Source organism: Cryptomeria japonica, chromosome 2 (assembly GCF_030272615.1).
Source record: "Cryptomeria japonica chromosome 2, Sugi_1.0, whole genome shotgun sequence".
In the NCBI taxonomy this organism is placed as follows: domain Eukaryota; kingdom Viridiplantae; phylum Streptophyta; class Pinopsida; order Cupressales; family Cupressaceae; genus Cryptomeria; species Cryptomeria japonica.
In genome coordinates, this window is record NC_081406.1 from 646135088 (window position 1) to 646151271 (window position 16184).

The 16184-nt window shown below is 36.8% G+C and overlaps 1 protein-coding gene across 5 annotated transcripts in view; it reads left to right on the plus strand.

Annotated features, from left to right (window-relative positions):
• LOC131054819 (LRR receptor kinase BAK1) overlaps positions 1-16184 on the plus strand; it is a 199366-nt gene that overhangs the window by 119284 nt on the left and 63898 nt on the right. For all 5 annotated transcript variants that reach the window (XM_057989454.2, XM_057989459.2, XM_057989438.2 and 2 more), the window contains one exon: positions 6686-6834. In XM_057989454.2, the coding sequence (XP_057845437.2) occupies positions 6686-6834 (149 nt within the window). The remainder of the gene's footprint in view (positions 1-6685; positions 6835-16184) is intronic.

Sequence of the window (16184 nt, forward strand, 5' to 3'; positions counted from 1 at the left end):
AGGTTCCTGAAGGAGCAGCGAACTTCTGAGCTTCTGCTATAGTTTTGGTGGCCCATAGTGGTCTTTTCTTGTGATTATCTATAGGTGGGTTTTGTGTTTCACTTATAGTTTCCTCAAGATACTCCCTCTGAAGCTCAGGAGTAGGTTCTTCTTCTAGGTTAGAAGTAGGATTATGAATTTCAGGTTCTATTGTATTTTGAGCCCTTTTGAAGGCTAAATCTTCTTCGAAGATTACATCCCTACTGAGTTCAATATTTCTCTGTCCTTGTACATAGATTCTGTAGGCTTTAGAAGTTTCACTGTATCCTACAAGTATTCCCCTTTTTCCAGAGGGTTCTAGTTTTAGTCTTTTCTCTTTAGGTACATGAATATAGACCGGACACCCAAATATCCTAAGATGGCTGATATCTGGTTTTGTTTTGGTAAAGACTTCCTCAGGAGTTTTATCTTCAAGGTGTGAATGAGGACATCTATTTTGTATGTACACAACAGTGTTGGTTGCTTCTGCCCAAAGGTTCAAGTTTAGATTTTGATCTAGTATCATGGCTTTGGCAGCTTCTACTATGGTCCTATTTTTCCTTTCAGTTACTCCATTTTGTTGTGGATTATAAGGTATTGATAACTCCCTCTTAATCCCAGAATTTTTACAAAAGTCTTTAAATAGTTCTGATATGTATTCCCCCCCATTGTAAGTTCTTAAGGTTTTAATTTTGTTTTCAGAGAGATTTTCTGTTAATGTTTTAAACTCTTTGAACCTACTTAGGATCTCTTCTGATTCTTTACATTTCAGAAAGTAGATCCACGTCTTCCTAGAGTAGTCATCAACAAAAATTACATAGTACAAAAATCCCCCTAGCGAGGGTACAGACATAGGTCCACATACATCAGAATGAATTAACTCCAAAACTTTGCTAGTTTTCCTAGTACTAATCTGAAATGCATTTTTGGTATTTTTACCTAAGGCACACCCTTTGCAAGCCTCTGAATGATATTGCTTCAACTTAGGTAGACCTGTGACAAGGTTTCCCATGGTTGACAAAGCTCTATAATTCAGATGACCTAATCTCCTGTGCCATACTTCATTTGCATTAGTTGCTTCATGGATCAATGCTAGATTGGGCTCTGTACATATCTCATACAAATAGCCTTGTCTTCGACCAATGACCTTAGCGTCTTTGATGGAGGATCTCTTTGGCCAAGCCAACACCTTGTTTTCCATGAAGGTCACTCTGTATCCTTGATCTTCTAGTGCTGATATGGAGATTAGATTTCTTTTGATGCCTGGAACATATAGTACTTCTTCAAGTCGTAGTGACATGCCTGGCTTCAGTTTGATGGTGCAGGTTCCAATTCCTCTGACTAGATGTGAAAAATCGTCTCCAATGGTTAGTTCCTCATCATCTTTCTCTATCATGGAGTCTAGTATTTCTCTAAAGCCGGTGATGTGTCTGGATGAACCACTGTCGATCTTCCATGAATTAGATTTGTTTGAAGTATGGCTTGTAAGTGCTGAGTAGAGGACATAGTTCTCGGAGTCATTTTCTTTTCTAGATTTCTTCACTTTTGCAAATGTGGCTTGCTTCCCTTTCTCCGGACAGTATGCAACATAGTGTCCGAATTTGTCACACCTATAACATTGAACATGTGATAGGTCTTTCTTAGAAGTGTTCTTGCCTTGTTTGGCTTTTCTTTTCTTGAATTGCTTCTTTTTGTACCTTTTATTGATGTTTGTATTTAGGACTTGCAAGTCTTCATCTATATTCTTCTGTTTTATTCCTACTTTGTTCAATCGGGATTCTTTTTGTAGACAGTCATCTCTTAGTCTTTCAAACTTAGGATATTTGGACCTTGCATTGATGCCTTGGACGAATGTGCTCCATCCACTAGGCAACCCATCTAAAGCAATGAGTGTTAGTTCTTTGCCTCGGATCTCGTAGTCCAAAGTTGCAAGTTCATCTTTTAGAACTGATATCCGCATGAAGTAGGCGTTGATTGTCTCCCCTTTGTTCATGGTGATATGATTTATTTCTCGTTTTAGTGCTAGAGTACGACTTGCATTTGATATCTCAAATGTCTTTTCAAGTGCCTTGAACATTTTATAAGCCGTCTCCTGCTTTCTAATGATGGGCATTATATTATTTCTTACCCCATCCACTATTATTTTAATAGCCTTATCATTTCCCTCGATCCATGTGGATTTCTCGGTTTCATCTTCTGGTTGTGCACTTTCAGTTTGGACATATGAATCAACTTTGTTTTCTCTTAAAATCATTTTGATTCTAAACTTCCAAGCTGAAAAATCTTCGCTACCTCCGAGTCTATCTTCGAATCTGATAGCGTTGGCCATTATGGAAATGTGATGTAGTTTGTAACTTAGTCCTTGAATTTTATCAAAATTGAATAGCCTTAGGTTCGATTACCTTGGCTCTGATACCATGTAAAGTTATTTCAATTTCAATTAAAGAACAAGTTATGAACTATGTATGCTATAAATGTATATGAGGAGTTATGTTGATGTCTAATAATTTTGATTTTATCTGCAGTTCTGAAAGAGAGAGATCATTTTATGTTTTCTATGTCTCCTCCAAATGAATTCAATTGGTATATATATCATTTAGGTAACCGGTCAATTGGTGTATTGACCGGTCATGCCTTTTAGGCATGACCGATCAATGCACCCATTGATTGGTGCCTTTGTAATTATACCATTAACACAAGGCTGTTTATCGGTTCAAAACCTCAATAGCATATTGTAATATAATATAATGATTGATCAAGATAATGAATCGGTTCATGTAAACACCGATGATTCAAAATGCACGATGTATGTAATCCAACCGGTGCAGTTGTTAACCACTGTCAATTCCAAATGAAGCGGTGGTATGTATTAAGCCCGATAACAAATATGCCCGATGATTAAGCCCGATAACAGATGTGGATCGGTGCCAATAGTTATGCACCCGATAGCAAGTATGTATCGGCTAATAACTCGATAACTTATAGCATTTAATATGTTATCGGGTTAATACCCGATACATACTTGCTAAGCAATGTTTGTAAAATCCGATAATCATATGCAATATAAGTTTAGACATGAAGCATGTAAATAACAGAACAAGGAAGGTTAGAAATATCTTATCTTGCATAAGCTACCATGCATTAACAGGGTCCACTGGCCTCCCAGTCCCTCCTGAACTGACCCTATAACTCAGTAATCTGCGGTTCGTTCATTGGTTGAACCGGATCCTTAGGTGGGAAGGTGGGTAGAAGAGGTCTCGAGCTCGTTGTTCGAGCTAGGCGTGCAATGTGTCTAAAGTTATCCGCCTCATTCCCATTGTTGCCATGTCCTTTATTACCATTAATGTTATTCTAAGGGCCATTGTTGTTGCCTCGGCCTCCATTATTATCATTGCCCCTATTGTTATCGTTTCCATTGTTGGCATCACCTGGATTAATATTGACGCCCATTTGTCTAGCCATAAGTTGCAACATCATGTCCATTCGCCTATTCTGCTTCTGCTGCATACACTGCCCTTGCTCTAACGTACCCAGTAACTGTCTGAACATTACCTCCCCCTGATCTGGACCGGTATTCCTATCATCTCGGTCACCCATACTGCTGTCCTGATCAAAGAATATCTCCTCTATGTCTGTATGACTAGATTCTATGTCCACCTGCACGGATGAACTAGACTGCTCGCTCTGTGAGTTCAAATTTCTGTTTTGTCTTGCTTTGGTATGGCAGAAGTTATAAGGCCCCTGTTGCATGCTTAAACATACATGCTTAGCATGTTTTTGAATTCATTAATTTCTGATTTTAGTGTTTTGATATTTCGTCAAACACTTTTCCCTCTATCCGGCTATTCCAAAATCTCTGTAAGACCTCCACAGGATGGCAGGACTTATAGCTCTGATACCATTGAGATGACCACCCCTATTTTCCAATGAAAGAGACTTGCAGACTACTATGTGATATCAATTAAATTGCTTAATAATCAACATGGCATTTTATCAAACACTTGACAAACATACAACAATATATGCAAAACCCGAAACTTCTTATTTGTTGTTAAATACTGATTTGCAATATAAATGTGCACATTCAACTGCCTTATGGGCTGCGACAATTATTCAGGTTTGTATTCAACAATTACAATGCTTAGTTATGAAAATATGATAGAAAAACCCTGGAATTGAATGTTGTAGTGGTCTGCAGATGTAATGGTAGCCTTCCAAACTTCTAATCAGCAGGAAAAACAAGTAAACTTCATACCAACATTGTTCATGCACTATAGCAGCACTATTCATGGCACTGTAGCATTTTCACTATTCACTCACTGTAGCAAAACACTATTCACGTGGCACTGTAGCAAAAACACTATTCACGCTGTACTGTAGCCAAACACTATTCACGTGGTACTGTAGCCAAAACACTATTCACGCAGTACTGTAGCAAAATCACTATCTTCAAATCTGCACTTTCAAACCCCTGTAAAAACTTCATGCGAGAGCACCAGATGAAGCCCAATGTGTTTCCTGAATGAAAACACCATTAATCCTCCTGACTGTGTCTTTCAACAGCGAAGAGAATGCTAGCAAAGAGGGATTCCGTCCTCCAAGCCCAATAATCAGATCTCTACGAAATCCAACAGCATAACATTAATCTCATCCAAGCATAGCCCAAAAGAGAGCTCTCAACCTCAATTTATATCTTCTTCCTGGATGCAAACACTTCATTTCCTAAATTTGGGATAATACATTTTAGAATAAAATATTATTTCCCACAATGTACACATTAAAGGGAACTTTTAATATTTTAAACATTGCTTTATATTCCCAACCTTATAATATAACAATAAAGTTAAATATTTAATTTAACTTTACACTTTATCGTTAAACATTAAAACATTGTTGATAATCCCTTTAAATCATTGTCGCCTTCAAATGTTTTTTACTGATAATTATGACAACCAAGGAAACACTAAAAATTTCAAGTCAATGCTTGGAGACTAACTTACTATAAATAGTAAGTGTCTAGAAACCCTGTCAGAGCAGCACCGATTGGCCTGAAACTGAAAACACCTAGGCCAAAACACCTCAGGATCCCACCAATGTCCTTGTTAGCCTTCGGGACTGTGTCAGAATAGGCTAACGACACCCCATATCATGTTGCGCTAAAAAGGGGACATTACATATGTGTTGAGTTTCATTGAGTCCATCATTAGTATTGAACCTGGGAAAAAATTAATGAGCCACCAAAACCAAACCCAAATCCAAACCAGCAACTTATAATATTATGATTGTCATGTTATTTAATTTGTTCCTATCAGTTGATTAATCTTTGGTACACTAGAATCAAGTACAAAAATATATTCAACTTTTTAACAATTAGACATTAAATATAATTATAATTTATAATAATTATATTGTCAACTCATATAACACTGAAGGGGATTAAGTTGGCATATGAAACTTAACAAAATATTGGAGACTGTCATTTTTTAATGATTTCTCTCCTTAATTCATGGCTGCAAATTGATGCATCTTACAGCTCTATGGCTGATGTCTATATCATATATTCATTATCCAGTTGTGCACATGCCCATAGTCATTGCATAACAAGCTTCATAACACCGAGGAAATTGTTTTTCTTAGTCTGAATCATCGAAACTTTTTGTGACTTTGTTCTTGATTATTGTCACTCTCCTTTCTCTAATTGTTCAGAAATATTCATGTGTTAAATGATGTGTTTAACCTCTATGGACTCGTGATGATTTTTTCTGTGAAGCTCAGAGTATTTGTGCATGTGGGAACACCAAGTCTGCAACGATGTTTTAATTCTTCCTGGTATCATACCTATCGTCTAAATTTGTAGGAAAAAAATATAAGAAATTAGATTTTGACAAAAAGTAGGGGAAATTATGAAATGTGTTGAGTGTTGAGCTACATAATCAATAATCAATCATAGGGCACAATGGAATCAAAATTATTCATGGGTTCAAATTTTAGCAAGAACGTACACATGAATAACACTATAAGACTTTTAAGGCTTTATTTATTAACTGTTGGATAAGTTTTAAATTAAAGGTGCAATATCCAAGTAAGGAAAGAAATAAGTTATTTAATTTATGTAGAGTTCACTTTCATCTTCTTTACTTTTGAACTTATTATGTTCTATACATGCATTTTTGTTTTACAATTGTTGTATAGAACTGTATTGTAGATATGTAGGATGCTATATGGATTAGCTCTGTTAAATGCTCCCGTGTAGGTTATACCACATTGAATGCTACATTTTTTCAGATGATATGCACTGACTGCACAAGAACAGACATTATTAAGTTGTCAGTAAACTTTGAGGAAAACCGTTGTGTATCATGTAAAGAACACTGACAATAACTAATTATTCAGGAATTTTCAGAACATAGATCATAACCACCTTGTTAGAGGAAAGTTATAACTAATCAGTTATCAAATATTTTTGAGATGTGTTTTGTTCCATATATACAATTTTGGTGAATGATAAGGATACGTACTCCATCAAGGGCTAGTTATTTGCAACTCTCTAACTGAAAGATGCATATTATTTTAGAGAAAATATGCTGACAATTAAATGAATATAAATATTTAGATTATCCATATTTGAGCTACTAATAAAATATTGTCTTCTTCTTTGGATGTGTAGGAACCTCCCATTATACATAGGGATATCAAGCCAAGTAATATATTGTTGGATGAACATTTCCATGCCAAATTGTCAGATTTCGGCATCTCTAAGAGCACTCCAGACTTTGTTGATACCCACATTTCAACTGGTCCAGCCGGTACTTTAGGGTAAGGGATTGAAATCTATGGATGTTTTATGCATTTTATCTATGGAAAAAACATTTAATAGAAAATACTATTATTTAAAAATTTAAAATAAGTTAAAGAATAATTGTGTCATCTCAAGTAAGTCAAAGTTATGAAACAAGCAGTACTGTTCCATTACAAGATTATGTTTGTCATGTAAAAATTACTAAAGGATGACAAAATGGATAAGATTTCAGACAAAAAAATATAATATTGAGTGCCGAGGGTAAAAACTTCTTTATGGTTGGGTTAAGTTTGAATGAATATAGACTAATTATTTTGACAGCTAGGGTTGTTGGCTGATTCTCCATCTGCTGAAAAATGTTGAATGATTCATACCTTTTTCCTAAGCCACCAAATCCTTGAATTTTCTATTTGCCTGAGTTTGATTTCATCTAGATGATTTTTTTTAAACCTAAGTTAAAGAAAATGGTAATATTCCTCACATATAATGTGCAATAAATTTAGGTCCCAACTATTGCTTTTAAATCTAGTGCCAAATTTGGATCCATCTCATATAGGATTCTTGCCTACTCTACTTTAGGATTCAGTCAATGTTATCAGTCTAGGCTTGGGTTCGGTTACAGGGGCTCGGTACAATGATTCAACAATTTTTGTCTGTACAAAAAACATGTTAAAATCATAAATATATACATATTTGCAGCCTAAGAAAAGGAAGTTCAGAATGGCACCATAAAACAAAAAAAATCAACATAAATTAAAAAATAGTACTTCAATGCCAGTTAAGCAAACTCAAATGCATGACACATTTTCATTGTTTTGATATTAAAATAATAATATCAGCAATCAGCATCGTATGGGACTGTAAAGAGATCATCATCATCATTGACATCAGATGATGTAAGCAGATTAGAAGAACCACAACAATGCCATTGGCGCTTGAATAAAAGTATGCATGCTATCTAACTCCACAAATGCAGCATGTTGGGAAGTGGAAACGTCCAAGTCAGTATGCTTTGGCTCTGTATCACACAACTTTGTGTCCTCTTCCTTGTAGTCATTTTGTTTGTGCAAAAGAAGGGACAAGTACACTAAGTCCTTTGCCTTTCTTGAGCTCTTGGCTTTGTCTTTCCTAGTCAAAGTCAATGTCTAAAACATTTTTTTTTTTCTAATTAGAATTTTTTTGAGTTGGTTTGCTCTAGGTACCATCAGGTTCTTTTGGGTTTGGCATACCTTGGTGGAATCCCTTTGGGAATCTTCCCTGAATCTGAACTGGGTACAAACCAGACTTGGATCACGGGAATGCAAGTGACAAATCAGTAACATTGGATTTAGTTACAATCTATGTAATGTCCCCATTTAATAAAATAATTCAATAAAATGGCTAAGGAGATGTGCGACCCAGCAAGTCACTTTATTTATAAAAAGTGAAATATTACTTTTTTATTAAAAAGTAAAATATTATAAAAGTGACTATTAGAAATGAAGTGGAGAAAAAGAAATAAAAAAAAAAAATTAAATTTATTTTCCCTCATGTGGGTCGACCAACTTATGGAAGTAAAAATTTATTTAAAAATAGTAAATGTTTCCTTTTTCTTTAGAAACTTCCACATGGTCTTTATAAGGACTTCATCTTCATTTTGGAGGCATCATTGATTTTATTTCTTCTTGTGGAAAATTTTCCTGTTGGCTGTAACTTGGCTTTGGCTTCATTCCAAGGACGAAAACCCTTGTGAATTCGGTAAGTGGGATGGAAACCTAGGTCATCCATTGGATTATTTTTGACGGGGATCATAGTTTGAGGACTTGGCAGCCTCACCTTGGACTCGCCAAGGTTTGTGAGTCCGTTGGCGGGCCAAGTCAACTCGCCACGGACTCACGAGCCGAGTTTGGGAGAGTCCAAGCCGAAGACTCCCAAGTCTGTGCTAAGGACTCACGTGAGTTTGGCATCGGGACTTGCGAGTAGGACTCTTGAGGATAGCTGAGAACGCCCAGTCAAGGATAAAACTTGATTTTTTTTAACTTTTCCTCACTTTTGACATTTGTTATTGCTCAAAATAGGTCTTTAGTTTGTTGTTTTTCACATTTGGACATATTATTATATGTAATTTTGTAAACATTTATAAACTTTTTTGGCTTAGTATAAACATTTATAAACTTTTGCTGCTGTTATACATTTTAAAGTTTGAAACTATGAGTATGAATGATGAAATTTCAAATATTGAGTGTTTGGAGATCATATGACATATGTAATGTTTCAATTATGGCTCTTGTGTTCTCTAAATGCATTAATTTATTATTGTTTTTTTTGTAAAACTACATTTTTCCTTTTTTCCGAGTCCTTTCCCGAGTTTTTGTCAAGGCCGAGTCAGAGGCCAATTTTTGGGCTGCTGAGTCTATGGCAAGTCCAAGTTTTCCAACTTTGACGGAGATCTACTTGTGCTTCATTGTTGATTGATTCGTGAAAAGAACAAAAATTTTACATCAGATTTGAAGATCAGATATTAGGGCTTCTTCATTTGGCGAGGTGGGCTATTATTTGCCTAGGGTTTCACCATAGATTTGGAGCGCTATATTGTAGAAGGGGGCGACTTTCCCTAGAGGAAAAATTGGGTGATTTTGTGGAGCTTAGGGTTTGATTTCATTTTCAGATTTGGGGCAGATCTGTTCACCATCTCTGGAGCAACGGTTTTGATGCTTGTTATCATCATTTAATTAGGATTTTCCCTAAGATTGGAGTGTGATTATTTGAAGGAGATTTGTGAGTTGTTGGAAGACATTTTCACCATATGAGGCAGCAAACCCAGCTGGTTTATAGCAGACCTGAGCGCCTCAATTTGGAGCTGCATTTTAGGGCCTTTGTAATTAATTGCACTAGGGTTTAAAACCCTCATTTTGGGCATTATAACTTGGCCATCATTTCAAGGACAACTTTGCATGTTTGGTATGTATAAACCATATATTTTATTTTTGTTTGTGGACAGCGGACTTCTGGGCAAGTTGGGTATTAAAATCTGCATATCTATCTCTAGTTTATCTCAGAAAATGTAAGGGAAGTTGTTGTATTTCAGTACTGAACATTTCTGGGCAGATATTAAAGTTGTTGTATATTTCTAAACTCAGAAAATAATCTGAAAACTATTTCTTTAGTTGGCAAATTCAGATCTGTTCTGACAACATATCTGGGACTATAATTGAGGTTTTTTACTTGCAAATAAATTTTCAGAATGTTGTGCCCTAGTTTGTAGAATTTGCTAGTATCCCTTTTTGGGGATATTGCAATCTATTGGTGAAGTACCTTAGGAGTCTAGATGAATCTAGAACAATTTTGGTGATGGATCGTGTAGCCTGAGTTATGAAAATATTGTACTAAAAGTTGAAAATAAAACCCAAAGAAATGGTAAAATAAATAGAGAAAATTTGTAGTAGTATCAGTAACTGGTAGGAACCTAAAGGATGTTTCTAGACTTCCATTTATATTATTTTCAATCTGTGTTTAGAAAAATATACTGTTAGGAAAAAGAGAAATATATTACTGTAAAGCGGAAAATCGAACCCTAGGTGTTCTCCCCCACTCCAAGGAGAAAGGGGGTCACTAGGATTGACGGTTTTCACTTAGGAGGGACTTTACATTCAAAAGAGGGGTTGAAACCCACAAGATCCAATCCCACACAATGCAAGACTGGATTCTAAATGAGTTTCAAGGGTTGAGACATCAAGGATACCCTCTTTTGTAAAGATTGTAGATAGAAAGATTGAACTAGGAATGCATGTAAAGTAAGAAAGATTCACTTATAAAGAAAGATAGGGATATGGGATGAAGCTGCGGACTTGGAATTAGCAGTAAAATGTCGAGATGATGCTGTTCTGCAAATTCGAGCGAAAGTTGACGGGACGATGGCGCCCGGCGTGCACACGGTCCTCCGAAAAATCCGCGAAACGAAGGGGGATCTGTTCGTCTCTGCACAAGGATTCCAGATCTTCAATTATAGCTGCGTACCTGCAACCTACACACAGAAAAGAGAGGACGATTGGGGGGTTAGGGATTAGGGGTTCGCCTTTAGGTCAAACCCCGGTTTTGGAATTAACCAAGAAATGAGAATGCTGTAAATGTAAATGTTTGTAATGTAAACAAGTACTGATACCTTGTTGTAAGAATGTTTGTATTCTTACATGCGAAGGTGTAATGAATGTTGTATTTTGTATGTTGTAAGTGATCTCCTCTTCAATGGTTGAATCCTTGTCTTGAATGCAACACTTAGCCTTGAATGGAGACTTAGAATGCTCAATTGCTTGAAGGAATGCTTGAATGCTTGAATGTTTGAATGTTTGAATATCGCTTCCGCCTCTTGCTTGCATATGTCTTCCTCTTTCTTTTTTCCTACTACCTCCTCAAATGGGAGGGGAAATGTAGTTTATATACTTGTCAATTAGGGCTGATAGACTGATTTTTCCCGACCTTAGGCCGACCTAGAAACAATATTTTCCAATTTGCAAACTTAAAGACCCGATGCCCAAAAGAGACCGGGCCCAAAATAGGGCCAGGGACCAGGGCGCTGGGCGCCATGGTCCTGGGGGACCAGGGCGCTGGACGCCCTAGTCCTGAAGGACCAGGGCGCTGGGCGCCATGGTCCCACCTCCCGGGACAGCAGGGTGCAAGGAGGATCAGGCCAGGGTGCTGAAAAATGCAGTTTTTGGTGTCGTAAACAGGTTTCGGGGTCTCCATTCAGGTTCAACGTTGCGCCGCCATCGTAAAGACCCAAATGCAGTCGAAATTGCAAGTGTCGCAATTTTAGGACGCTACATTTAGCCCCCACTTTAGCGGGAGTATAAGCGTACGCCCATACTACCGGTAAAGTACAAGGAAACAACATTGAAAGACTTTCACCACGTCAAGAAGGCAAGATATACCAAGCCCCCAGTGGACTAAGGATCTTACGGCTTCGATTGACAAAGTAAAAGGGAAGATCACGAGGGAGAACCATGACTGTCTGTAGTAAGGTTCCCTCACTATGAGTCATGCAAGAAAGATATCAAAAATTTTCAAGGCAAAGCTAAATTTGTCAAGAAATTTTCAAGTATCTTGAATAGATATGAACAGGGTGTATGCCCCCCCTACGTTAAAGCGATCGCACATGCCTCATCGGGGGTGATTGCTTTAAGGTAGTGATACATATAGGAAATGAGAAGGGAAAGGAGCACGTTATCACAAGGATTTAGCCCCCAAGTGTGAGATAAGCCCAAGGATAATAGACACAAAACACAAAGCACAAGGTGACTTTGCTTTCCTTGGGGTCAGTATGCTGTATGATAATTCATGTATATCATATGTATGTATGCATAATTGTTCTTCATTCCCCAATCAAGGAAGGTCACCTAGAAGAAGGGAACACATGTGTCTTTTGAGTCAACATGAGAGAGACCAAAAGAGATCTCAATGCTTTGCATCGTCCTCAAGTAGACAACAATAAGGACAACAAATAGAAGAATGAGAATAACACATAGAAGAAGTAACAATAGGGAGGAGGAAAGAATCTGCTATGCTAATGAACTATTCTAGCACGTCATCTACCCCCCGATCTTGCTGATCAATATTTCGGGAAGGCAAGAAACACGCTAGAGGAGGAACATCCAACACAACAGATGGAGCTATCACAAGATCCAAACAAGGGCTATGTTCATGTTCCAAGCCACGTTGTTCTTGTCTAGGAGCTAGGATAAGTGCTTTAGAAAATTCGTTAGATAAATGGTTATCAACATCAACATATTCATATTCACTATCAGAATGAAAAGAAGTAACATTTTCATCATGAATAACATTTTCATCTATATCATCATCAAGATTTATAAAAATAGGATCTTTAACTCGCACAGGATCAAGACCATCTTGCATCTTATGTTTAGGAGATTTTGGCTCGATTTCTGGTTGAGGAGAAAATGGAATAATGCTAGCTGAAGGTGTTTTTGGGGATTCCAAAGTTTGAGAAGCAGCTGCCTGAGCTCTAAGACGACGCTTTCGTCGGCGTTCACGTGCAGAACGATTTCGTCTAGTCTTCGTAGGAAGTTGAGAAGATTGAGGAGGAGGAATGTTCTCATCCTTATCACTTGGGTGTTTAGGTTTTGGTCTCTTAGGTTGGATAATAGGAGAAGAAGAAGGTCTCTTCTCTCTATAAGAAGAAGGAGGAGGAACTGCTCCATATAAAGGAAGAATATTTGGTTTAGGCAGGAGACCAAGTCCATCATGACGAGGAGGTATAGGTCTACTTTTAGAAAGTTTATTAGGCATAGACAGTCACATCCATAGGGATGGGTTGGGAATCTTCTTGAGGAAAGACATTAGTTTTATCTTTCAAAGGAAGAACTTCCTTCTCAAGAATGATAGGAATATCAAGTTTGGGTGTTCTAGGTTCACTTAGAGATAGGATCATATCTTTTTTCCACTTTTGATAAGATTTGAAAAGATGATCACTTCGCGGTGGAAGAGATTGGAATTGTTTAGGCCAAAAGTAATCAATAGGAACGCTAGAAGTTCTTTCAGCTGGTTTAAAGAGACTATGATTGACAGTAACAACTTCACCACTATGGGGAAATTTCAAACACTTGTGAATAGGAGAAGCAATAGCTTTCATGGAAGATAGCCAAGGATAGCCTAGCTTCACACGAAATTGTTCAGACGATGGAATAATAGCAAAGCTCACATCAAGGGATTTGTTATGGACCTCAATAGGTAATGTAATAGAACCAATTGCAGGAGAAGAAAATGCATCAAATAATTTCACAACCACATTTGTTTCGTCATAGATCACTTGATTCAATTGCAAAGTAAAAAGAAATTCTTCAGTAATGATATTAACCATACAAGAAGGCTCAATAAGCACTCCACGGCAAGGTGTATTCTTGACTTTTGCAACTATATATAAAGGACCATCAGGTGCCTTGATAGTTTCACTGGAATCGAAGGTGATGGAAGGTTCTTTAGGGATTTTTTGCTGCTCCACAAAGTTAATCACATTCGGAGTCATAGACACAAGATCATCAGGTGAGACAGAGGAATCATTAGCATCAATCGCATTAGAGGTATGAGAAGGTAATGGATCAGTAAAAATCTTAAGATTTTGATTAGGAGGAGCTACAGATGTGTTGCCTTTATCATTCACACCAGAAACAGAGATAGTATTATTATCAATCAAATCTTGAATTTTACCCTTTAAAGCAAAACATTTTTCAGTATCATGCCCAGGTTGACGATGAAATTGACAAAAAGATTTGTTATCAAAATAGGGTGAATTAATCTTTGCAGGATCTATTTGCCTTATAGGAGGAAGAGTAAGCACATTTTGTTCCAATAATTTATTCATAATACTATGCAACGATTCATTCAAAGGAGTAAACTTTCTTTCTTTCTTGAAAAACTTAGAAATAGGAGGCACACCTGATGCTGCATTCACATTGTTGTTGATGATGTTTTCATTGAATTTAATAGACTCTCTGTTCGGTTTAAACTTCCCAAATGGTTGTTGACTACTATCACCCTTATCACTCGGAGCCATAGGATTTGCTTGTTCCATTTGACTCACAGTCAGTTGATAATTGTGAAGAGTTGCGCACAACTGTTGGAAAAAAGTAAACTCAGAAAACAGAAGTTTTTCTCTAATATCTTTTTGTAAATTAGAAATAAAGATTCTTTGAATATCATTGTCAGGTACTAGAAAAGAAATTTGGGCATACAAATGCTTATATCTACCAATGAAATCAGTCACTTTTTCTTTAACACCTTGTTTACAATGCATTAAATCAATCAAAGTAACTTTAGGACTTATATTGTTTTGAAATTGTTGAATAAAAGCATTTGCAAGTTGTTGGAAAGAAGTAATAGAATAGGAAGGCAACGAGCAATACCATTGTAGAGCCTTGTCTCTTAATGTTCTAGTAAACAGTTTTGCAAGCAATCTTTGGTCATGAGCAAAATCAGTACATATTGTTTGAAAAGTCTTAACATGTGTTAGAGGATCACCTTTACCATTGTAAAGCTCCAATTGTGGGATTTCAACATGCTTAGGGGGAATAGCTCGAACAATGTCAAGAGAAAGTGGGCTCGCAACATCAAATGTGGGCACACTAAACTTAGATTGATTCATAGAGGCAATTTGTTGCTGTAAAGAAGAGATAGTTTGTGCAAGATTGTTAATGGTCGCTTCAGTCGAAGAATTCATATTAGATGTGTTAGATTGTGATGGAGGTATTATGTTATTGAAAGAAGGTATTGATTGAGAGTAAGTTGGCGGGACACTATGATAGTTAGTCATAGGAGATGATTGGAAAGGAGGAACACTACAAGGAGGAATGGAATGATTAAATGAATTGCCCCCTTGCGCCAGGTTCATTTGTGGAGATATAATAGGAACACTCATTGAAGGGACGAATGAAGAAGTCGGATTAAATGAAGGAAGAGGGTTAATTGAAGAAGAAGGATTGCCCCCATGACTGGTGATCATAGGTGGAATGTCTTGTATTGAAGTAGTCATTATGTTTGATGTGAAAGTAGGTATACTAGCAATGGAAGTTGACAAAAAGATAGAATGATTGACTTGAGTAGGAGGTTGTGTATAACCTAAAGTTTCAGCACAACTCTTTATAGGCATCACATTCGAATCCACAATGTGTGCAATACTACGCAAAATATCAATTCCATTCTTATCATTTTGAACCATACATTTTAGACCCTCAATCAAAGGAAGAGCTTGACTATCGGGGTATTCTTGAGACATCCATTGTCGAAAATCATCAAATTGGTTATCCAATTTCGAAAGTTGTTCTTCAGAAACCTCATGGAGAGCTTCTTCATCATTAAGAGGATTAGAGGAATTACTCGTGTCCTCGTTAAAAAGGCCATTCAAATTAGGTTCCATCTCCTCAGTAATTAAACCTTGGAACGACTTAATTCTAAGGCTTCGTCTAACGGGAATAGTGTAAGTAGGGCTTATTGTTGTAAAACTCATGCACTAAAGAGAGAGAGAAGATTTTGAATTTAGAGGGTAGCAAATTTCAATAAAATCAGCCAATCTCCTAGATTTAAGCTGTTAAATACAATCAGGACAATCTCCCGAAATTTCGGAAAAAATGTTCGGGACCGTGGCGAACGGAGTGCACACGGTCCTCGCAACTTTTTTCGAAATTTTCAGGGATGAAAGTTATGATGATTTTAGAGCTAATCTAAAAAAATTGAGTGATTTTATGATCTGTAGATAGGCCAAATTAAAGTTGCAATCTCAAAACTGAACCCTACCAAGATTGTTGAAAAATGCAAAATTTGAATTTTGAAAAAGAGAGGGAAACTGAAATTTTGAATTTTATGATTTTAGAGGGAATAC